The sequence below is a fragment of the Chionomys nivalis genome, chromosome 18 (assembly GCF_950005125.1).
Source record: "Chionomys nivalis chromosome 18, mChiNiv1.1, whole genome shotgun sequence".
Classification (NCBI taxonomy): domain Eukaryota; kingdom Metazoa; phylum Chordata; class Mammalia; order Rodentia; family Cricetidae; genus Chionomys; species Chionomys nivalis.
In genome coordinates this window covers 34,875,398-34,900,147 of record NC_080103.1, presented here as the reverse complement: position 1 = coordinate 34,900,147, position 24,750 = coordinate 34,875,398, and the positions used below count along the sequence as shown (strand labels likewise).

Here is a 24,750-nt window from a genome sequence, read left to right as displayed (position 1 = left end):
CAGTCCCTTTCCTTGCCTATGAGGATGACTTTGAAGTCTGTGCAAGATCAGCAGACTCGGACGCGTCATTGTTTTTAATGGCATTTGCAAATAGTCAGAGAGTGTGCGTGAGAACAGCAGGCATCCCTCCTCTTGAGTGTTCCCTTGTCCTTATTTACTCAAAAGTCTAAGGATGCTTAGGAAAACATTGAAAATGACCTCAGTGGCCTCGCTCGGTCAGCACGTAACCCCGTCATCACTGCTCACCTCTGTCTGGATCTTGGCAGAGCCAGCTTACATCAGAGCCCTGCAGGATCCATTGCTTCTTCTACCACACTGGATGCAGACACTTTAGCAGATGTCAAGTGACAGAAGTCTTACACGGTACCCTAAACCCTGCTGAGTTTTAAAAAGGACATTTATGCTGCTATGTAGATATGGCTTTTGCCTTTGGCATAAAATCGTTATAGAAAAAATGATTGTTCAGTAGAAATTAATTTTCCAAGTTTTGGGGGGAGTTGTCATTTACATCATCCAATAAAGTTAACCCATTCTAAATTGTGAATTAGGCAAATGTTACATGGCTCTGTTTGAAGACTATTTCCACATAGCATAATGTCAGAAGCTTGATGGGACCCTGACAGTGAGTCTTTTCTCTCCTAATGAACAGATTAGGAAGTTAAGTCACCTCATTCACTTAGCCAGTGATGCTGAAAATGCAATGAAATGTTTGGCCCTAGAGTTTTTTTGACTGTCCTCTCTCACTGTGACTTTCAGTTGGGACATGCTCCATGCCCCTTGGCTTCACTTTTCTCCTTGTTCTTTAATTTAAAAAAAGAAGAAGAAGACAGTCACCAGAGCAGCAGCATAGATATCACAGGACTTCACAGAAGAGAAATTCCTGAGCCACACCTTAGACCTACTGAGTCAGAAACCCTGGGATGGGTACAGGTGCCTGTGTGAGCCAGACTCAGACTGTGTGCTGAGTCGAGGTGCTGAAGACCACTGGATTGTCTATCACAGGTCCCTGCCTTTCACCCCACACAGTCTGCTTGTCTGTGGGCAAAGTGCTCACCGTTCAGCTTGGTTATATAACCTTGGTGCAGTGCCTCTTTTAATTCGTTCTTCAGACAGCCTTGTAGTTGACAGATCTTTTAACCATTTTCATACTGTACAGATACTGTATATTGAAGAGCAATTTTAAAGAAAACTTTAAGGAATAAGAAAATGTCAAATTTTGTACAAATGGCAGCATGACATTATTACTGGCAAATTAGAATGGTGACTTCTACAAGTGAGATTTCTCTTGCTGTCTTTTAACCTGAAATGAAATTGACAGAGCACATTCCATTAGATCACACCAGTTAGATCACACAAGTGTGCAGAAACTACAGGGGACCTTTGTATCCTAGGAGTATTGAATGTATAGACAAGAGATAACGTAGATGATGCTCTCACAAACCCAGTCACTCTAAATCTTGCACAAACTGATCCCAAACTGCCTTCCTTCCTCCTGGAGTAACCTGAGCTACACACTTTACCTCCTGACGTAGGTGAAAACAACCCTAACTTTACACCTTCAAAAATGACACCGTCATTCCCAAACTGTGTGAGTACCTCTGATGCGCCATTCTGTTTCCAATAAATGTAAATTTTGTGTTAATGGCACTAAAAATAAAAAAAAAAACACAACTTCTCTTCAGATTTTAGCAATTTAAATTATTTTTGAGCATTTGTTTGTGTAGGTACACTTGTTAAAAGATTAAATTCTTAATTAGCTTTCACAGGCCTCAGGAAGAACATTGTATCAAAGTTTATGTTATATCAAACATTATAGCAAACAAGTATCAGTTTGGGTAATTAAATATATTAAATAATGATACAGGTCACTTTTTAATTTAAAAAATCTTGAGTTATAGGATGTCTTTTTTCCTTTTTCTCTTCGTGTTTATTTTGCTCTCATATACTATATCCCAATCACAACTTCCTCTCCTCCACTCCACCCAGTCCCCCGCCTACCTCCCCTCTCCCCCAGATCTCCTGCTCCCCCATTTCCCTTCAGAAGAACAGGCTTCCCAGTAGTATCAAGCGAACGCGCCATAACAAGATGCACTAAGATCAGGCACAAACCCTTATAGCAAGACTGCATGAGGCAACCCAGTGGGAGGAAAGGGTCCGAAAAGCAGATCAAGGAGTCAGAGACATTCCCACAGACACCCCAAGCTAAACAACCACAGCATGCATGCAGAGCACATAGGATGCCTTTTAGCATCTGAGAAAATCTGTGGAATAGATGAAGAGATAATTTCTTCCTTTGAAAAACAAAACTGCAGTAAAGAAAAGCTAACAGCCGAAGTTACAGATCAGAGCAGTGACTCAGCTGACATTAAAAGCCAGTTTCCCAGCGTTGGCTCAAGGACGCCCCTCCCATCATTTTTTCTCCATTGGTAAGAACATTGCCTCCCATTAGCTGCTGGTGGTCTGTTGGGTTTGCCGAGGAGTCCACTGAAAGAATCTGCCTGGGTGGTTGCAATAATGAGTTTCTTAGTGACTGAAATACTAAAGGTGAGAAACTGTCTTCTGTACTTGCTGATTTCTAACCCCTGCTGTCATTTCAGGTACCACTGCCTTGTGTCTGTTCCTGATTATGCATCCCTCCATCCTTAGTAACTCCCCCAGCCCAAAATCCTTTGAGGAGGTACAGTTCTTTAATAGAAATAACTACCACAGGGGGATTGATTGGTAAGATGGGTTACTAGTATAAATCTAAAAGTATATGTACCGTGCACAGTATAAACTTGGTGCTAATATTTAGAAAGAGAGAAGTTTGTGACCACAGATAAAATTCATGCTACACCTCTTAGAAACTGGTTGACCAGCATAAAGAAGCACAAAAGTTATTCCCAGAAAGGCTTGCCAGTTAATGGGAGGGCTGCTTGCCTCAGAAGACCCATGTATCAGTTGGCGTTAACTGTCTTTGAAGGGAATAGCAGGTGTGCATTCATAGAAATAGGTACGCCCCAGGAATGTCACTCCGCCCTAGTGCACTTTTCATGACGTGATGCTGTGGTTAGAATATATCATTTCCTGTCATGTTTTGAGGAAAAGGGGGAAAAAAGGAACTAAAAGTAGAAATGTATGTATATTTTATGAATAATGAAAGCTGTAAACTGAATTTTGAAGGTATAGATAAAAAATTAATTTTTGTCTTCAAGTTAAAATTAAAACGTGTTAAGTATCTGAAGAAAATGATTGAAATTAGAAGTAATTTAAATATAGACAAGCTATAAAAATGTTAAAAATGGATGGACCAAAATAGCATGTTGATCCTAAGACGTGTTTGAAGGGCTTTCTACTGATGTCAAATGCTGAGCATCATGGGATCCTCCCAGAGCATAGACATAACCTCCCCGCATTCACTGTAGAGTAGTCATGAGCCTCTGTGGTCATGATCGCACAGTCTGGCACATGAGCTCAATTTTCCAAAGACCAGCTGTCACAAGAGGTCCTTGTGGGTAATCTAGAAAACTAATGAGGTGAGTATCATCTGAGAATCTGCAGACGCTGCATCCTAATTGTCCTGTAGTTCATGGCCCATTCTTCCACACTGTGTTGGATATTAACTAATTTGTAGTCTTAAATAAACTAACAACTACTTCAGCCTCTACAGTTTCAACCACTCTCTCAAATAGAATAGTAGAATATTGACATAGGCATAAAATTAGGGCTTTAAAAAAAAACCTTTAAGAGTAAATACTAGTAAAATCCTTGGTGTTACTGGAACTTAAGAATAATTTATTTTGATTATTATATATAATCAATTATAAATAGTCATAAATTATTTCAGAGAAAATCTTTTTGATCATAAGCTAATAACGTGTGTCAAAACTGTAATAAAAATTAAAAAATCTCGGGCGGTGGTGGCGCACGCCTTTAATCCCAGCACTTGGGAGGCAGAGGCAGGCGGATCTCTGAGTTCGAGGCCAGCCTGGTCTACAAGAGCTAGTTCCGGGACAGGCACCAAAGCTACAGAGAAACTCTGCCTCGAAAAACCAAAAAAAAAAAAAAAAAAAAAATTGAAAAATCTTCAAGTAGTTTACAAAAAAATGACACAAATAGCTAAGTATAACTCTCTAGGGGCAAGGGTGTAGCTCAGTGGTAAGTGTTGCCTTGTACATGCAGGGCCTAGAGTCAATACCCAACCCTGCAGAACATAAGTAAACAAATGAAGAAGACGTCATAGATCTAAATACAGCTCTGCAAAAGTTCCCCAAATGCTTTTGATTGACAAATTATACATTATAAAAGGCAATTTATGCAAATAATAGATAATGGTAACTGCAAGTGTCATTTTATAGCTATGATTACAGCTTTGCTCCCAACAGCATCAGGTGTGTTCCCAGGCAAATTGCCTGGGTTCCCTGTAAGGCATCGCCCCATCAACTGGGATTTGGGGGTTTTGATTCCACGGGGCTGAAAATTATGTACCTCCGAGTTCTGGGACCATTTTAACAATTTGCTTATACACAATTGATCTAGTGCGAATCTGCTTTTGTTCTAAGATCTGGATAAAGCTAGGACCATCTTAACTGACAAGTAGACTAAGCATATAAATAAGGTACAAACAAATAGGCCAAATGAAAATTTTAAAATTTCATCTTTGATGAAATAGCCAAAATCTGCAGTGAGGAGGTGTCAGGGAAATATCTGACTTACTCATACATGTAAGTTTTATGCTTTATGATTTAAATTATTTTTAATATATAGGGGTGAGTGGCAAGCTAGATTGGGTGTGTGGACAGCCATAGAGCCCTGTTAACATTTGGAACCTCGACAGTTATTGCCTGGCTTTGAGTACAATCAACTGAAAACTCTTAGGATCAAATCAGGGAAAAGTATTGGCTAGGGATGGAAAGAGAAGGGATCCCAAGAGCTTGCTGGCCAGTAGTCTAGCTTACATGGCCAGCTACAGGTTCTGTGAAGGAACCTGTCTCAAAAAAAAAAAAATCAAGGTGGAGAATAACAGAGAAAGCATCCAACATCAAGCTCCGACCTCCACATATGCATGCAGGAGTAAGCACACACACACACACACACACACGCACGCACAGTACTTGCATCACACAAAGACACAAAAAAATTAAGAAGACAATCAGTGTTAGTGAAAATCAATCACAGATAAGTATACAATGCTGCAAGAAGTACATCTTCTGAGTTATCTCTTTTTTTTGATGCAGAAGTCTTACTCTTCAGAAGTCTAAAAGCTTGCGGGCCCTGCATTCATATGTAACGGTGAAGTTGCTGTAATCGGCTTGCCAATCCTTTGGCTGTCCTGAATATTTAGTCTCCAAGAGTGATCCTACTGGAGAAATTCCAGGTCCCACTCTGGAAATGTGGACCAGAAGGTCTTGTATTTGCTAGTTCACTAATCACATGTTCCTCAAGGGTCTGCTCCTTTGAGCTCCTAGAGAATAAGGCAGTGTGATCAAACAGAATAGATACAGTTTCTGTGCAAACCTCTGAAACCAGGGAAGATCAACAGCAGAGGTCCAACAGCCAGGACGACCTGCAGGGCTTTTCAAAGCCCGAATTGTCACAGGCATAAAAGACAAATGAGAAAGTGGGATGTCTTTCATTGTTAAAAGCCATCAAATGTCAGCACCTCTGTCCATTTTATTCATTATTTTTGGATGCTTTTTCAGAAGAAGCAGGTTTGAGATAAGCTTGTAACAAATGGGGTCAGATACTCATGATAATCCCAGCCCCTAGTAGCAGTGTAAGCATTTAAATAAGAAAACCAAAATGTGGCACTTCTATAGATTGTACACCACAAGAGAAAGCAGATCACATGCCCCTCAAATGTCTTCATATCTCTTCTCCTTTGAAAGGGAGCCAAATGGCCGGCACAGAAGGGCCGTTCATGGAACACACAGCAAGATTTTGTTGCTCTAGGTGTCTAGACTTCTATTACCTCAGTTACACTTTACTTTGGGATAACAGCTGGAATCCTAGCCAAATCGCAACCAGGTTAAAAGACAGTGTCACATGATCTGAGAGTCACGTGGTCTTTGGGGTGATGTGAACCACACTGGAAACTGAAGCCATCGTGTGAATGTTGAAGATGGCTCTTGCTCGGTAGTTACTGAGCTACCCGCATCCTGAAGGCATGGTGACTTGCAAGTTAAAGGGAGGAGAGGGCGGAGTGAGGTCATTATTATAAAATGTAAGTCCTAGAGGTTCCATTTTAAACCAAAGCCCTTACTGCTATAGAAATATGAATTATCCTGAGCTGGTGTAGTTATGCTGACTGCCCATGCTTGCACCAACGGAACATTAATCTGATGTCTATATCGCTATACTTGGGCCAGCAGACATTGCTGAGTTCACACTCCTGACAATTTCACTTCTCATATGCAGGAAATATTGATATGATTTTGTACTAAATTCCAAAGAGAGACAAGGTAATATATTTTAAACGGGAAGAAATGGGCATTGTTTACAACAGACATAATCTGTGCTCTGATATCCCATGATTAAACATACTAGCCAGACTCAATGGTGTAGGGTGACATGTGTTTACTGTGATAACAAAAACTATCCTGTATGAATTCTTTTGAATGTCTTAACTAAATGTGCCCTGTGTTTTATCACATCCTCTTTGGCTCGGGGTCTCCGTGCTGGTTTCTGTTTCCATGCATTTTGCACAGGAGCTACAGTTTGATCACTTTGTTCCTGTATCTTTGTGTTCCCCCATAACTTTTTTTTTTTTCTGAAGTTAAACAAAACAAAAAGTATTGTGTAGGAGAACATCGCTAGTGCTTTGAATGTGTTTCCTTTGCCACCTGGAGGGACGACTGCAAAGCTTGGGTGTCAATGTTTTAGGGGAGAGATGAACTTGTTGGCCGCCTTTAACGTCTTCAGTCAGCAGCGTATAAACGTGAGAGGCTTGTTTTGAAGAAAGATACTCCTTCCTAGGTACATGGATTTCTTCCCAGTCCCGTCTAACGTCACCAGTGACTTTCTGTTTGAGAAGAGTGCCAATTACTTCCATTCAGAGGAAGCTCCTAAAAGGGCTGCTTCTCTAGTCCCCAAAGCAAAGATCCTCACCATACTCATTGACCCTTCGGACCGAGCCTACTCCTGGTACCAGGTAAGGAAGAGATGTGCTCAACTGAGAGAAGAGCATGCGCAGTGGAAAACTGTTACCTCCGTTTGGAGGGCAGATCTTCTTTAAATGGGGGCATCTGTCCATGTGGTTACCCATTCAGCTCTGTGTGTGTGTGTGTGCGCGCGTGCGTGCACGTGCGTGCACGTGCGCATGCATGTGTTTGTGCATGTATACACATGCCACAAATGTTATTTCTCAGGAGCTATCCACCTTGCACCTTGCTTTTGAGACAGGGTCTCTTGATGGGAGCTGAGACTCATTGGTTAGGCCGAATAGACTGGCCATTGAGCGCCAGGGCTCTTCCTGTCTGTGGCTCCCAAGCGCTGAAATTACAAGCACATACCATCACATCTGGATTTGTGTATAAGTTCTGAGGATAAAAAGCAGGTCCTCATATCTGCAGAGCAGGCCGTTTGCCAGCTAAACTGTTTCCCCGGCCCCAACATCTCAGATTTGAACAGACGAGAAGACCTACTAGTTAACTGATGTGCGCAGCAAAGTTGATGCTTTACTTTTGGTTTTCCAGGAGAAACAAACACTCTTAGATTTTTTTTCAAGTTTCTTTAATGTGATAACTTTACTTAATAAAATGCATTAGTACAATGAATTGCAGTTGAAAATATATAACAAAATATTATGTTTTATGTATACATGTGCATGTTTACACATATGCATTTTAAAGTAAATGTCATAGATTAAAATCATTTTTTTTCAAACATGTGCCTAAATTTAAAAGTGCTAGATGATGTTTTTGTCCAGGTTTTATAGGCTATAAGGGTTCTTTGGCAACTCTACCATTGTGTTTCAAAAGCAACAGTAGGAGGATGTGCAAAGGAGTGAACATGGCGGTGGTCAGTGTCCCTGCTGACCCCAGCTCAGGGTGCAGAGAGTGAACATGGCAGTGGTCAGTGTCCCTGCTGACCCCAGCTCAGGGTGCAGAGAGTGAACATAGTGGTGTTCAGGGACACTGCTGACCCCTCTCCAAAGTTTCTCAAGTGACTCCTACTGAAGAAGGGATGGGGTGACAAAGCATCCTCAGAGTCCTCCGTCCCTGAAAGCCCAGCCTCTCTAAACTGCCCCATGCCATCTTCTGAGTGCTTATTGTCCTTTTGTCCCTGATGTTTGTTAGAACTTAGCAAAGAGTCACTTTGAGATAATGTAATGCACTCTTGGTGAGTCTTTACAATGCCCAGCGATATTTTAATCACCTAATAAAAAGTGGCCAAAGTTAAGCTTACACATACAACAAAATTGAGGGGTTTTTTATGTTTTTAATCTCCATGAATTTTTAGTTAACCTTTCTTTGTTCTGTAATTTGGTTTGGTTTCCTTTTTTGAGACAGAGACTCATGTTGCCCAGCTGGCCTGCAGTTTGCTAGGTAGCAGAGGAAGAGTTAGCTCTTCCTCTTCCTCCCCCCCATCTTCCCCCCAAGTGCTGGGATGAGAAGCTTGCACTAATCATGCATAGGTGATAATTTTTAAATGCTTTCCTAATGTTTACATGTTCATCTGGTCATCAAAGAATGGCAATGATCTTCGCAAATTATTGTTTTAAAAGTGATTTGACTTAGTAGATGTTAACACTGCTTTTGGACGATTGGAGAAATAGCATGTTTAAATAAGCACAAAAACTAGAAAGACAGAAATAATGCACAGACTCATGCAGTGATAAAGCCCAGCTTAAAACTAAGCTAGATTTATTAGCGGAGTTGGAGCGTTAGAAGTATCATTGGGCAATCTTTAAAGTAGGAAGGATTGGGGGATCTTTATTGTTTTTAATTGAGTTATATATTTTTCTCCAGTGCCTTCCCTTCCTCTCCTTCCTCTCCCCTCCCCTCAGCCCTCTCCCATGGTCCCCATGCTCCCAATTTACTCAGGAGATCTTGTCTTTTTTTACTTCCCATGTAGATTAGATCCATGTATATCTCTCTTAGGGTCCTCATTGTTGTCTAGGTCCTCTGGGGTTGTGCATTGTAAGCTGGTTTAGGATTTGTAATAGCAAAAGAGGTAAAAATTCCAATGGAGTATTTTGATAGTACAAATGGAGCTATATGTAAAGGGGGCATCAGCAGGGCAGGGCAGAAACAGAGGCCAATGGTCTGTTTCCTAGGATACTGTTATGTTAAGATCAACGTAGGAAGTTGTGTTTACAAAAACTTATTATCTGAGATTCTGCAGGTGAGTTGAATTCCACAGTCCAGAACCTCCAGCATAAATAGGTGTTATACAACATGTCATTGGTGTGATTTCAGATACCTAACTTCCTTCACTTTTAAGATTTATTTTAAACTGTGTGTGTGTGTGTGTGCATGATGTAAGTACAGGTGCCCAAAGAGGCCAAAAGAGGGTAATGGATGACTTAGAACTGGATTTACAAGTGGCTGTGCGTTGGCCGGCACGGGCGCTGAGAAATGAACTTGGGTCCTCTATCGTAAGAGCCATCTCTACCAGCCCTGGTAGCTAACTTCTTGACAGCTGTGCTATTAGAGAAGAAAGTGTACCAAAGCATTGCACCCTTCTCTAGTTAGCAGAAACAGTCACTCCCAATTCACACGTGGAAGGACACATTGTGAGATGGTTCAGTGACAGGGACTGGGAGCAGAGTCCTAGGAAGGGACAGACTTAGAGAGGCAACAATAGAGGTCATCCACACAAGGGCATGGAGCCCTCCTGGAAAGATAAGATCACAGAAATCCACAGCCTCACATGAGTTTTTCATTACAAATCCAGAGACATCTCTCCATCAAAATATACGTAAATTTGCAACTTGGCAATTTCATTTTCTGCCACCTACTTTTTCCAAAAAGTATCTGGGCAACAGAAAGCAATGCAGCTTGAGTGGCCCAAAAGGAAAGCAGAGAATTGGCAACCGCTTAGCCCCTGAAGATTTGGGAATACACACACGCAAAGGCTAAAAGGCTTTGAACCAACAAAACTTCATAAATATTGCAAATAAATCACTGCACGGTGGATGAGCAGAGGCTGACGGAGCCTGCAGTGCAGTAACCAATATTCCAGTCGCAGCAAATTTGCTATTCAACTAGATGTGGTGAACAGCCGCAGACTGGCCACTGCGCCTGAGCGCTTATTGATCAATTTAAGGAGAACGTGACTCTCTTGAGCCCATAGGCCTGAGATGGAGCCATTAGGAAACATTTTCATATTTCAATTGCTGCTCTCTACATTTTCTTATTCTGGTTCACCACAGAGGTTGCCATTAGATAAAATAACCTTGGCTTTTAGACGCTAGGTAATGTGTGGCAGAATTTGTAGATCTCACATAATATGTATCCCAGAGTTTATATTAGTCCCTTCATATAAAATAGTCAGTAAGGGCTTGCTAATCAAAACCTACCTTAAGAGTAGGATTAGCAGGGTGCTTTCTTAATAGAGATATTTATTGAACATGATGATTGGTTCGATTATGGACTGGCAAAGGAACATGAACACATGTTCTTTTGAAAGTTTGCATCCAGAATAAAATGTATAGGTGGAGAGAAAACTTGGTAATATTGGTCAAGAAACACTATCAACAAAATTTAGCCCCTACTACCTAAGTTTCCAAAAAGTTCGACCTCACCAGTGTCTTAAGTTTAAACGTTGATGCTCCAAGCACAGTTTCGTGTTTCATTCATTTCAAAACAAATAACTCTCCAGTAGCATGGCATTCCTTCCTAAAGCTTTGAGAGTTGTCGAAAGATTGAGTTTCAATTATTTACGTTTATAATTCAAGTTAATTTAATTGTCCGCCTTCTCACCACAGCACCAGCGGTCCCATGAAGACCCCACAGCTCTGAAGTTTAGCTTCTATGAAGTGATCTCTGCTGGCCCCCATGCACCCTGGGAACTTCGAACTCTGCAGAAGAGATGCTTGGTCCCTGGGTGGTATGCCAACCACATTGAGAGATGGCTTGTTTATTTCCCTCCCTTTCAGGTATGAAGCAACCAGGATTTACAGCATGTAGCCATCTCATTAAGTGTTTACCTGAGACACAGCTAAAACATTGGTAGGCTTCATCCTTTAGTTGCAAATACTGCATAGAGACACTGATAGAGAAGATAATAGGCAGAAACCAAAAAGCGGGTTAATGTTCTAAGAGTATCACGGGCTGATTCTCCCTACTCATTTCTTGGCATTGCCATGCCATCTCTGACTTCAGAACAGGAAAAGCTTCACCTCACCAGGTCCTGTTCTGACATGAATAAAACCTAATGAAAGGGGGCGCCATTCCCAAACCAGACAGACACCGGTTCAGTTAACAAAGTGCCATGATTTCTCTTCTGAAACATTTGCTGAAGTCGTCATAGATTCCATTGCTCTCATGCCTTGCTTTTTCTCTTTGACTTGGCGTCACCTCCCATGATCACCCAGTAGTCCCTACCCTGGATAGCACAAGCAGCCCAGTGACATCAGACGTGAGTCTTATGCATCTAAAGCCATGTGTCCACTCTGCTGGCTGTAACAACTTACAGCTAATTAAACATTACAGTTAAATAAAACCAAAAACTCAGCTCATTAGGTATGTGTGAAAGCTGAGTAACTCCATGTTAGACGTAGCAGTCTGTCCATACCATGGTAAGTTCTCTTGAATATCCAGTGTAGACAACTAAAACTCCTGGAAGTAGGGCTTCGACAAGGTTGTGTGACGAGGTCTATGGCTTCCGTCATGGCCTATGCCACTTTGTCCGACTGGGTTATCTTTCACCACTCACCAGAGAAACAAATTCTTGCCCTGGGTTTCTTTTGGGTTTGTTGTTATTATAGGGACCTCTCACCTCCCAATTCCATCCGGGAGCAGCATTTGAGAAATACTTTGATAACCCATGAGGAAAAAGGCAGGTTTTCTTGAGGCAGGTCTCAGTCTACAGCACAGACTGACCTCGTGTCCTCAATAGTCCTCCTGCTTCAGCCTCCCGAGTGCCAGTGTTAGATTCTTTTCATATATATTATTTTTATTATATATGTGTGTCTGTGTATCACATGTGTGTGGGTTCCCACAGAGGCCAAAAAAATGGCATCAGATCACATGGAGCTGCAGCTTCAGAGGGCTGTGAACCACCTTATGTGGGTTCCTGCTGTACTACAGGGGTGCTACTCATTCTTAAATACCAAGCCTTCCTACCCTTCCATTTCATTTCTTTGTTGTTGTTTTGTGAAACAGGGTTTCTCTGTGTAACCCTGGCCATCCTGGAACTCATTCACGCTGTAGACCAGGCCAGCCTCAAACACAGAGATCTGCCTGCCTCTGCCTCCTGAGTGTTAGGATTAAAGGCGTGCGCCACCACAACTGACCCCATTCATTTCTTGAGCATCATTCTGCCTGTGTTCAGGTCTCTGTAAATCTTGCCTTTTTCCTCATGAGTTATCAAAGTATTTCTCAAATGCTGCTCCCGGATGGAATTGGGAGGTGATAGGTCCCTATCTCCTTATACTTAAGCTTATTATAACCTTTCTGTTTAAGAGGTGGGGCCAGAGCAAAGAGGTAACTGTTATTGCTGTTTAAGACGCAGGATCTCACACTATTCCTGGCCTTAAGCGCACAGACTCCCTGATTTGGTCTCTGAGTGCTGGGATTTGAGGCATGAACCAGCATTCTGACTTAATTGAAGCTTCCTTCTGTACTGTAGTCATGGGTGTGACCGTGAGTGACACCACCCTTGTGTTGGGACCTCAGTCACTTTCCTAAGCACACTGTCTCTCCACACTGTTGTGGCTTCCCTGTCATTTCCCTGACTTCTCAGATAATATCAGAACGCCTAATTACTATGACCTACTTACAAGTTAAGAATGAAAATGACTTGATTGAATCTCCAAACAGTGTGTGCACATCCCCAAAGACAGTGCCTAAATAAGTACATGAATTCATCATTATGCAGTTCCCATATGTTCTTTCAACATCCTTGTCCTTTTTTCTTCCTTATTACTACTTCGGCAATTCAGTTGCTAATTATCGACGGGCAGCAGCTAAGAAGTGACCCTGCGGCCGTGATGGATGAAGTACAGAAGTTTCTAGGAGTCTCTCCTCATTATAACTACTCCGAAGCTTTAACGTAAGTTTGTATTCTAATTAGTTCATTGAAGTCAGGAAGGAACTGATTGTAAAGGAATTGCAGTTGGATGATGTGATTGGCTGGTTAGGGGCTCTTTGGACGTTGATTGTTTTCTGGGTTAACATCCTCCACTTGAGGAAGAACTCAAACAGCGTGACACAGAAATGTCCTAAGTCTTCTTAATGCTTAACCAGGCAGATTTTCCCTAGAAGGAAGGAGAAAAAAAATAGCTGTGGCTCATTAAACTAACCAGGAACCTTAGAAGAAGATGCTACTTGAAATAAGTAGGTGCCCTGCCTAGTTTTCTTCAACTTGTCACAAGCTAGAGTCGTCTTAAAGAAGGGAACCTCAATTGAGAAAATGTCTAAATAAGATCCAGCTGTAAGGCATTTTCTTAAGTATATATTGTTGGGAAGGGTCCAGCCCATTATGGGTAGTTCCATCCCGGGGCTGGTGGTCCTGGGTGCTGTAAGAAAGCAGGCTGAGCAAGCCATAATGAGGAAGCCAGTAAACAGTACTCCTCCATGGCCTCTGCATCAACTCCTGCCTCCAAGTTCCTGCCCTATTTGAGTTCCTGTCCTGACTTTCTTTGATCATGAACTATAATGTGGAAGAGTAAACCAAATAAACTCTTTCCTCCCCCATAAGCCAAATAAACCTGTCCTTGCTTTGGTCGTGATGCTTCATCACAGCAATAGTAACCTTAACTGAGATAGTGGGTAAGAGCAGAGCCCACTTAACAGGTGATATTGAGACTTCTTAGGGACATGAAGACATGACTGACATGGTTTATGAACTGACCTTTGTGTGACTTTCAGAAACAATGTCATATAGCAAGGAATGGCCTGTGGTTGACTGGATGGGGTGGCACTGTGATGCGCCTAAGTGTGCTTCCTTCTCTTGCTTGTCCTTACCTGCTGTGAATCTGTCCCTGTCAATCTTCCTTCAGCAGTGATGGTTTGGGTTTGGTTTGTTGGTTTGTTTTGATTCGGGAGATTGCTAGTTTTTGCTGTTTTTCTTAAGTAGCTGACTGGAAACTGGGCCTAGGGAGAGGAAAGACAGGCAGTATGGTGTTAAGGAAGCGATTGTTCTCCTACTATGTCTGTGACTTGAAGTTCATGCCCTCGGTGCCTTTCTCACATCACCCTGGTCCTCCCTCTGCAGTGAGTCATGAGGATGATGCTTGCTTCCGTCTCAACTGAGCAACTCAGCGGAGATACCGAGATGAACTGGCCACAAACCACATTCTCACTATATATTTCTTTAATTCTAGAATTTATGGATTGAGTCTTAAAAAAACTGAAAAATACATTGTGAAATATTTCTACTGTTATTTTCTTAAAATACAGCATTTTATTAATTCGAGAATTCCATGTAATATGTTTGAGTCATATTCGCCTCCCCCCTCCTCCTCCTAACCCCTTCCCTATCCATCCCACACCAACTTCTCCCTTCCAGCTTCATCCCTTTATCTTTTCCTCCACATTTGATATCATCATCATCATTTCTTCAGTCATCCCCTCCTCCAACTCCTCCCAGCTAAAACTCAGTTCTCTAAGCCAACTGGGTTTGTTTCTGCTATTACACTTCATTTCATGACAGTTTAGAAAGTGAGAAAAGGGTTTCTTTCTCCTTTCAGCCTCCCTTGCAGCAAAGACATCAAACACTGCTGACGCTAGGTACCAACTGTATGTAGAGACTTTTGGCTTAGAGGCCAAAGGATCCTGCAACTCCGCAGTTTTGAGCTTTCTTCCCGGGAGTCTCTTCCTTTGCCGTTACTATTCACGTGCTGGGCTAGTTTTCTATACTCCCAGGATGGCCAGTTTTGTGGAGTTTTAGTCGAACACTGATAGACACAGCTTTAAGTATTTAACATTCAACCTAACCGTAAAGAAAGCTGAGTGCTTTTACTTTGCAGTTAGAAATTCAAGTCCACCTTCTGCTCTCGGTGTCTCTCTGAAAAGGAAGCTTTTATTTTCCAAACGATTTTCTATTTCAAGTCGGCTTATCTTTGTATCTTTTTATAGGGTCTCTGGAAAAGCATTCTGTTTCAGAGAAAAGAAATAAAGTCATCTCTAAAGACACCGTCTCTTTTTCTCGTAGAATGGTCCTTGACCTGCATGCTGCGTGTTTGTCCTCTCTGCATCCTGCTCGGCACAGAGCCTTTTTGTTCATCTCCGTTGCTGGAAAAGGCAAAGTGAACTTGGGAGAGTGAATATCAAAGAAACATACCGTGTACAAAGAACCGCGGGTCGCTGTGCACCTGCAATGTAGCTAGCTAAAATTGCCCATTATGTGATTCTCTTACCTGGTTGGTGCAGGGAGTAGCAGGTGTAATCTGTGAAAGCAGTTTCGGGTCCATCAGGGCTGCCTGAACTGTCACCTTGCTGACATAGATAATGTACTTCCAGGCTGTTTCTTGCCACATTTTTATGTCAGTCATTGACTGGCCTAACACACCTTGTAAAAACCAGCTGTGCACTTGTTGTAAGGTATTTAGACAATACATCTCATTGTCCTCGCTTTGAAATGCTCTTTCCTCTCCCCGTGCTCTGCTGAGTTATTTGTCTGCACCCTGTCCTAACGATCCCCTCCTCCTAGCAGAGTCACTGTGACCCAACAGCTGTTTTTCCAGTGCTTTGAAAACATGGCCTAACTAGGAGGAGAAATCCATCTCGGAAATAGCATTGACACAACTCCCAGTAGACTACCAGTGTATACTTTAGCACTGATTACTATTGTACTAATAATGAGAGTGAAGATTATCTCTTTGGGTACTAAAAAGGAGCAAAAAGAAATGTACCACAAGCAACTGTACCATTTCAACTCTTAGCATTTCTAGGTGCCCTCTTGATCCCCAGAAGATTGAAGTTATTAGCACCACTGCATTTTTGTTAAAGTCCTCTATTGATGTACTAACTATAAACCACATTAATCCAGTGTTTACACATAGTACAATAGGGGAAAGGGAGGCAGTCTGTGCAAATGGTTTACTCTACAATCTTGGCATGCAGGAATATTCAAAAAGGGCTCTATGCTGATTATCTTCAGCAGAGATAACTCTAGTGTCAAAGGTACTTTCCAAGAATGGCCAAAAAAACCTCAGTAATCAAGATTATTTCTTTCTCCAAGTGCTGAGGAAAGTTTTGAAGATTTCTAAATTTCACACAGAACCAACAAATAACATATGATGCTTTAACTGTTGTGGTGGGTTTCTAATGTGTTTTTATAATGTGTTTTTAATCATATTCACTTGGTGAGTTTGTGATTTGAAATAAACAGTATAAACCTAAAACAATAGGAACAGGAATTACCTAATCAGATTACCATTGTACAGTTCTGGTTTAACATAAACTTAACCCTGACCTTTGAAGGGGTTGCTGTTGCCATGCTACATAAGCTGTGATATGCAGTATTGGGAACTGACTAGTCATCTGAGAGAAAAAAAAGAGCAACAATGCCTGACAGAGATTATTCTAATTCATATAAGCCAGAATCAGGAATATCAACCTTTAATTTTGCTATATATCTGTGGTAGTTTGAATATAATTGGCCCCATAATCTCATAGGGAGTGGCACGATGAGCAGGTGTGGCTTTGTTGGAGGAAGTATGTCACCCTAGGGGCGGGCTTTGAGGTTTCCTATGCTCAGGATACCACCCAGTGTCTCAGTCGACTTCCTGTTGTCTGCACGATTTAGGACTCTCAGCCACTCCAGCACCCCAGTTGCCTGCATGCCGCCATGCTCCCCGCCATGCTGATAATGGACTGAACCTCTGAACTGTAAGAAAGCCACCCCAATTAGATATTTTCCTATTAAGAGTTGGTGTGGTCATAATGTCTCTTCTCAGCAACAGAAACCCTAACTAAGACACCATCCACTCAGAATTATCACTGGTCAGCACATTTCTTCCCTTTCAAAATGTTCACCTTGCAGCTCATTTCTCAGTCGGGGCATACTTGTTCAGATTAATGAAGCCAGATTGTGTCATATGAATATTTAATACTAATGCCCTTGGAAAGTGTCAATAGTGGGCAAGGAAAATATGAAGGCAAGGGAATGACATAGTCTGTGTTTCTCTTTTGTTTTGTTGTGTTTTTCTGGTTGGGGCTTGGCTGAGTCAGAAGGGAATTTTGAACCCTCTTGATAATTCAGAAAAAAACTTCTAATGTCTCTTTAATTGCAGCCAAGTTAACATTGGCCAGGAAGTACCACCCACATCACTGCTGATAACTCCAAGTAAAATCTGCCATGTTAAAACTGCCAAAAAAAAAAAAATAGTTGTGATAAGAACTACAATCTGTTGGTTTTCTGGCTGTCTAAAAGAAAGCAGCCAGAAAATGCTAAGGGCTGGCAAAAAAGCAGAAAGCCCACTTTAGTTGGTTATGACATACTCATAAACATTTATGTAGTAGATAAATACACAGTTGTTTACTGGGTATCTTGTATGTAAATATACATTTGTATATATTGTCACAAAAACACTGTGATTGGTACTGTTAGTTCCTAGCTCTACTTTTTGAAAATAGACTTTTCTCACATAACATGTTCTGGTTAGGGTTTCCCCTCTCCTAACTTCTCCCAGATCCTCCCTCCCTGCCTTCCAACCCACCCAAATCCACACCCTTTCTTATTCTTTCTTATTAGAAAACAAGCAAGTGTCTAAAAATAAATAAGTGAATATTATGATGCTAATACACAATTAAAACAAACCTGAAAGGACAAAATAAGCAAATGAACAGATTTTTTAAAAAGAGCCAAGGAAGAAAAAGCACAAGAAACATATAAAGGCACACATCCCACACAAAGAAATCCCATAAAGATATAAAATCAGAAACCATCATATACAGCAAAAGACCTGCAGGTTAAAATTTTTCAAATGCCCAGACAAAACAATATAAAACAAAAAAAACAAAAAACCTCCAAAAGTATCCTTGAGTTCCTTCTTGTGTTGATCCCCCACTGCTGGACATGGGGTCTGTCATCAAGTATGATCTGTATATTCAGTGAGACTCCATTTGAGAAAACTAATGGAGTCTCATTGGAAATACAAACTAAAATCACATTGAGATACCACTCAATGCCCAAGAATGGCTGTACTTCAAAGACAAACCAAATTGGTATAGACCCAAAAGATAATACCAAATTTTGGCAATAATAAGGGGGATTTCTAAAGTTTGTATACTGGCATGGTACATAGCCCCTTTGGCAAGTAGTTTTGTAGTTTCTTAAATATCAAGCACCACCTCATTAACAGCTTAACTTTGCTTGAAGGAACCTATCTCGAGACAAATAAAAACCTAAGTCAATTAAAAACTTATAAGTGAACACTCATAGAAGCATTATTCATTATATATAAAACCAAGAAACAATCCAAATGCCTATCACCTGGTAAATGGATCGATTTCACATGTCCATAGTAGAAAAAATGGTAATATCAGTAAATAATGAACTTAGACTCAGGTGTGTAAGGTATACCCATAATTTAAACACTTGGAAGTTGAGACAGGAGGGCTCGTATGAGCCTAGCCTGTACTGTGTGTATCAGATTATCCTAAACTACACAGTAAGACCTTGTCTCGAGAGCATATAATAGATTGAAATCAAGGATTGTCTAGTCATGGTTTGGTTTGGATTTGTTTGTTTGTTTGTTTTGTTGGGGGGGGTTGGGGTTTTTTTTTCTTTGGTTTGGGGGTTTTTGTTGGTTGGTTGGTTGGTTGGTTGGTTGGTTGGTTGGTTGGTTGGTTGGTTGGTTGGTTTGGTTTCATTTTTGAGACAGGTTTTCACTATAGTTTTGGAGCCTGTCCTGGAACTAGCTCTTGTAGACCAGGCCGTCCTTGAACTTACAGAGATCTGCCTGCCTCTGCCTCCTGAGTGCTGGGATTAAAGGTGGTATGTCACCACTGCCCAGCTTTGGGTTTGGGTTTTTATGAGGCCAAAGAAATGTTCTGAAACTATGATAATGTTGCTGCCATTGAATTGTACATATAACACGCAAATATTATATTTTAGTTATACCTTGAAATGTTAAGAAATGTGTGTGTGTGTGTGTGTGTGTGTGTTGTTCTTGTCCTGTATTGATAGCATAGATTATGTAGTTTTGATTTTGAGAATCCATCTGCTCTAGTTTCACATGGAAATGCCATCGCAGTTCGAAGGTATTTCAGACACACTTTCTAAGTATTCTCTGAATGTTCGCTGGCATTCATCTATCCAAGGTGAATGGTGTTTTCACTAATACAGAATATTAAGAACTGTCATTCTCCTTGGAGAATCTTTCTTCCCCTGATCCATGTCTCCTTATCATATCCACATGTCCCCAGGTGATTGTCTTCACAAGCTCACAAGCACTTTTATCCTCTCAGACTTTACTCTTTAGTTTGAGTTTATTAATAGTATACATGACTCTGGGGACACAGTGATGGAGGATTTTTAACTCCACTGTGGGGCAACCACAAGGTCAGACACTAAGCCATAAATTCACTTTATCCAAAGGCTTGTTTCCTGAAAGCCTTGGAAGGAGGGACCCAGCTATAAAATGGCTACAAAAGCCTACATTAAAAAGGCTGTTTTTCCTCCATATTCCCCCAGAACATGGTCTAAAGTTATTCTTGCAGGAAAGACCATTACTGTTTTGTTTTGTTTTGTTTTGTTTTGTTTCAAATAGATGTGGAGACAGCTTTCTCCATCTTCTGTCAAACCTTTTCACTTAGACTCTGAAATACTATTATGTCCTCAGCCTTCCAAGGACCTTCATCCACAGCAATCCCTTCATCTTTTCTTTGTGAACAATGAAACCCGGTGATTCCTCAGGCCACGTGGAGAACAGACACAATGGCTCGCCTTCATCTTCTACACTTGCACAACTAACATGAATGTATACAAACATAACTGCCTTAGGTGCCAGTTGCGAACACCCCCAACACACACACATACACGCACACACACGTCATTTTTCCCTCAGTGAAGCCCTGAATGATGCCTTCTGTAAGATAGCTGATCAATTTCTTTCAACCTATAGCTGAAAGAAAACTTATTTCCCCCTTTTTTTCTAATTTGTGATTGTAACAATATACGTGTGTAAGAACACATGTCGCGCAGTGGGGAGATGTCTTGTCAGAATGCATCTTGAGAATTCTGTTCTCTCCTCTACTTTTAGATGGATTCTGAGCATTGAACTTAAGTCTCCATGCTTGTGTGGCCATGCCTTTACCTGTCAAGCTTTATTGCTTCCCTTATTTTGCTTTTGATGATTGATTTTAACATCAGTATGCCTGGGGGAAAAAATTTCTCTCCCAGGGCTTCTTTGTTGCTGTTGCTGTTGCTGCTGCTGCTTGTTTGTTGATGATGTTCGTCTCGATCTGTTGTGTTTGCAAGAGGGTAGCCCAGTCTAGTCTAGTACTCTCTTCATAGCCCAGGCTGGCCTTGAACTTGTAATCTTCGTGCGTTGACCTCCTGAGTGCAAATGTGATACACCAACTGGGCAGTGGTGGCAGAGGCAGGCGGATCTTTGTGAGTTCAAGTCCAGCCTGGTCTACAGAGCGAATTCCAGGACAGTTGGGACTACACAGAGAAACCCTGTGTCTCAAAAAACCACAGATAAATAAATGACTAAGTAAATAAATGCAAATGTAGTACACCCGGAAAAGCTCTTCACATAGCATCCATGTGCCATAGTCAGATATGTATAATAAGGTACATTAGCAACATAATAGCAGCTGCTCTGGATTCTGAATCTTGATCGCGTGAAGGCTTAAAATGAGACCAGCCCAAATGTGGAAAGTGCTGATCCGAAAATGTTAGTGAGAATGACTGCAGCCGAGCAGACTTCTAGAGATGCTCTGCAAACAACTTCTAGAGATGTCCACCCAGAGGCAGGTCAGTAAGACTGCCTTGTTGATGCTTCCTTTGATCTCTGAATAGAAAACTCATTTCTGAACTGCCTGACTGAAACAAGTGTATATACAGCATAACGACATGCCATGGGTTCTGATCTCATAGGGTTGCTCTAGTAGCAGCAAGAAATGGGCTTGTGTAAGTGGGGTGCAGTCATGTCATTGTGATTCATAACTGAAGAAGGCAGATGTAGTGCATACCTGTAATCCAAGAACTAAGTATTCTAGAGGTAGAAGCAGGAGGGTCAGGAATTTACTAATTGAGACCAGTTTGAGATAAATAAGACCCTTTCTAAAAAGAATTTTTTTCTACATTTTTTTCTTCCAGAATTTTTAGTTTTAACTTAAAGGTTTAGGTCAGTCATCTGTTTCATGTTAAATTCTCCCTCTGTGTGATGTAATTGTCAGTGTTCTTTATTTTCCATGTTAATATTCATTTTTTTCTAGTACGATTTGTTTTAGTTTCCTCATTGAATTAGCTTCTTTCTACTTGTTAAAAGTCAGTGACCTTAGATGTGGAGGTCTGTTTGTACATACTTCATTTTGCTCCATTAGTCCAGCACTGCAGTGAAGTTCTGTTTCTGCATCCTTTATTCTGCTCCATGGATTGGTCCAGCACTGTGACTGTGAGCAGCACTGATTACTCAGAATTCAGGAAGCATTGAAAGTATGCAGTATAAAATCTTCAATGTGGCTCTTAGTTTCAAACTTTTTTAAATGTTCTAGTTTATCTAGGTCCTTCATATTTTCAAATATGTTTCAAAGTCATTTTCCATTTCTTCAAAAAGATTGGCAGAGTCTAGTCAAGTTCTAATTGGAATCATACAAATCATATACAATGTTGGAGCCAGCCAATCAAGTATTTAATCTTCTCTGTGAATGGCACAGCACCCATTTGGTTAGACCTTCTGTGTTTTTGTATTTTTCAGTGGTGGCATGGTTTTGTTCATTTTATTCTTAGGTATTTCAAGATCATAATTTAAATGTTTTTATTTAAATTTTATTATAATTTAAACGTGCTTTCATTTGCGTTTCCAAAATTGTTCCCAGGCTGATTTTGAGCAAACTCTTGAGAGTAGAAATTTGAGTAGTGCAAACTGAACACCAAAGGAAATTCACCCTAAGTAATTCTTCCTAGCCGAGAAGAAACTATGGCCGTCAAATCACTAAATAACAAAAGTGAAGGAATTACTATTGCCGTTACTTCCACCTTTACATCTGAGCATCGAAATCACTGCTTTGCTTACAACAAATAGATCCATCATGGTAGATACAGATAAATATAAAATAAAAAGGTTGGGCCTTGAATGTAGAATCAGTAGGCCTAGACTTGAACTCCCCTGAATACTGAGAAAACAGTCTACAGAAATTAGACTTTGACAAGTACTGTCTTCATGTCATTGTTATCTATCGTGTGTGTGTGTGTGTGTGTGTGTGTGTGTGTGTGTGTGTGTGTGTAACTCACTTTACAGACCAGGCTGGCCTGGCTCTGCCTCCTGAGTACTGGGATTAAAGCCATTGTGCCGCTGCCCCCGGCCCTATTATCTATCTTATACTTAGTGAGAATTCACAAAACAAAACACCATGCTATTACTTCCTGAAGAGCTATAACAAAGGCCCAAATGAGAAGGAAATGCACGAAGCAGCGTTACAAGCAGAAATGTAAATTTAGCATATTACTACCATTTTTTTTCTGTAATTACAGCCAAAAAAAAATCGATTTCTAGGCATTTTCGCTTTAGTGCTAACCTCATACCGAAATTTAAGAGATCATTAAACAGAAATGTAGTGGAGCTGGAGGATTCACATTTCAACATTCCAAAGAACAAAAGACCTGGCTGCTCTTCAGGGGGTGAGGGTGGACCCTATTGCTAACATATAAGTTGCTCTGAATAGGAGGTCTTGTAGAAACTGCTCTATCAAGAGCCTGGCAAACTCACCAATATGACAGATGGACTGAAAATTAGGAAGTGTTCCAGAAGACTTGATGTAAAAGGTCATGTGGAAAACGCTCCCGTTTCCCTGGGTGTGAACTGATAACTTTTGTACGCTGGCCATCGTAGCTTGTAAATGACTTGAAAACTACTTGCTTTTTAATCGGGTCCATCCCCTCTGCTTTTAGGTTCGATTCTCACAAAGGCTTCTGGTGTCAGCTCCTGGAAGAAGGAAAAACAAAGTGCCTTGGGAAGAGTAAAGGGAGAAAATACCCACCGATGGATTCCAATGTGAGTATAGAACCCAAAAATAGAAAATGCAGACATGATAAATAATAGCAATACCACATATCTTCTTAGGAAAGGGGTTAAGAACAGAAGTCAGGCCTTGTACAAACTAAAAGTCAGTGCATCCCTTTCTGCTTCCACGTCCACTTTGTGGTACAGGGTTATCTCCTTGCACAAGAGTAGCAGGGTTTCCGGTGGCAGGGGTCATTTATCTGTGGCTATAACAGAAAGAAAGTGGCGTCCATACCCTAACAAGCATTAGTTATCCCTCTGGAAGAGGGAGGGAGGAGGAGGAGGATGGGAATGGAAACAGGGTTGGAAATTATTAAATTTCATTGTATATATGTATGAAAGCTGTCAAGCAAAACTGAGAAACAAAAATTATGAAATCCAGTATTCCAAAGAAAGGCAATGGTATTAATATTGAAAGAAAGAAAGAAAGAAAGAAAGAAAGAAAGAAAGAAAGAAAGAAAGAAAGAAAGAAAGAAAGAGGGAGGGAGGGAGGGAGGGAGGGAGGGAGAAAGAAAGAAAGAAAGAAAGAAAGAAAGAAAGAAAGAAAGAAAGAAAGAAAGAAAGAAAGAAAGAAATTAGGGGTAAAAGAGTACTAAATGGATAAAGGTTTCCACCACCAAATCAGAAGACCTGATGATCTTAGGACACATTCGGTGGAAAAGGAAAACCAACTGCTGAGAACTGTCCTCTGGCATTCTTCTATGTGCCATGACATGTACACACACATACATGCACAGAGAGAGAGAGAGAGAGAGAGAGAGAGAGAGAGAGAGAGAGAGAGAGAGAGAGAGAAATTAAAGGCAATAAAATAACATTTTAATTAGATTTAAAGTGATATTTGTGCTTCAATACATCAAGGTTGGTTGTTTTGATTTTTCCATTTACATAATTGATGCCTGTCTTGCAAGAATGAAAAAACAGAATTTGTAATTATAAATCTGAAAAACAGGTAATACCTTACTACATGACGATAGCTTCACAGAATTGCCCTACTAAAAATGTCAACTAAAATCAAGAAATCAACCAGAAACTGAAAAAATATTTTCTGTTTTCAATGTCAAATGATCCTGTGGAACATAGATTATAATGTTTACTGATAATATGGCATACTAAACTTTGAACTGTGGGGTGGGACAAGATTTCTCTCAGTTGTTCAGCACACCAACACATAATCTAGGCTTTGAGGAACAAACACATACAGGTTGTTATCCAATACTTTGTTTATTCTACTTAGGACAATGGCATGGTGAATGACTGAGGCTGCCATTTTCATAGTCCCGTATTTGTACATGTGCCCTGTATTTTTTCTTTATGGTTATTTTGCATACACTAAGATTTATTCATAGTATATTTAGCATCTAGTTTGACTATAAAAATATAAGTTGATTACTATAATTTTTTAGAGCTCAGAAATTTAAATATTG

At 40.7% G+C, this 24,750-nt stretch overlaps 1 protein-coding gene across 4 annotated transcripts in view; it reads left to right on the top strand.

Annotated features, from left to right (window-relative positions):
* The window catches only part of LOC130889545 (bifunctional heparan sulfate N-deacetylase/N-sulfotransferase 3), a 126,465-nt gene that overhangs the window by 97,852 nt on the left and 3,863 nt on the right, over window positions 1-24,750 (top strand). For 2 of the 4 annotated variants that reach the window (XM_057793354.1, XM_057793355.1), the window contains exons 9-13: window positions 2,598-2,721; window positions 6,955-7,129; window positions 10,910-11,080; window positions 13,088-13,197; window positions 23,215-23,317. In XM_057793354.1, the coding sequence (XP_057649337.1) occupies window positions 2,598-2,721; window positions 6,955-7,129; window positions 10,910-11,080; window positions 13,088-13,197; window positions 23,215-23,317 (683 nt within the window). Of the gene's footprint in view, window positions 1-2,597; window positions 2,722-6,954; window positions 7,130-10,909; window positions 11,081-13,087; window positions 13,198-23,214; window positions 23,318-24,750 lie in introns of those variants that run through there. The other 2 variants (XR_009058601.1, XM_057793356.1) reach the window with 2 other exon arrangements.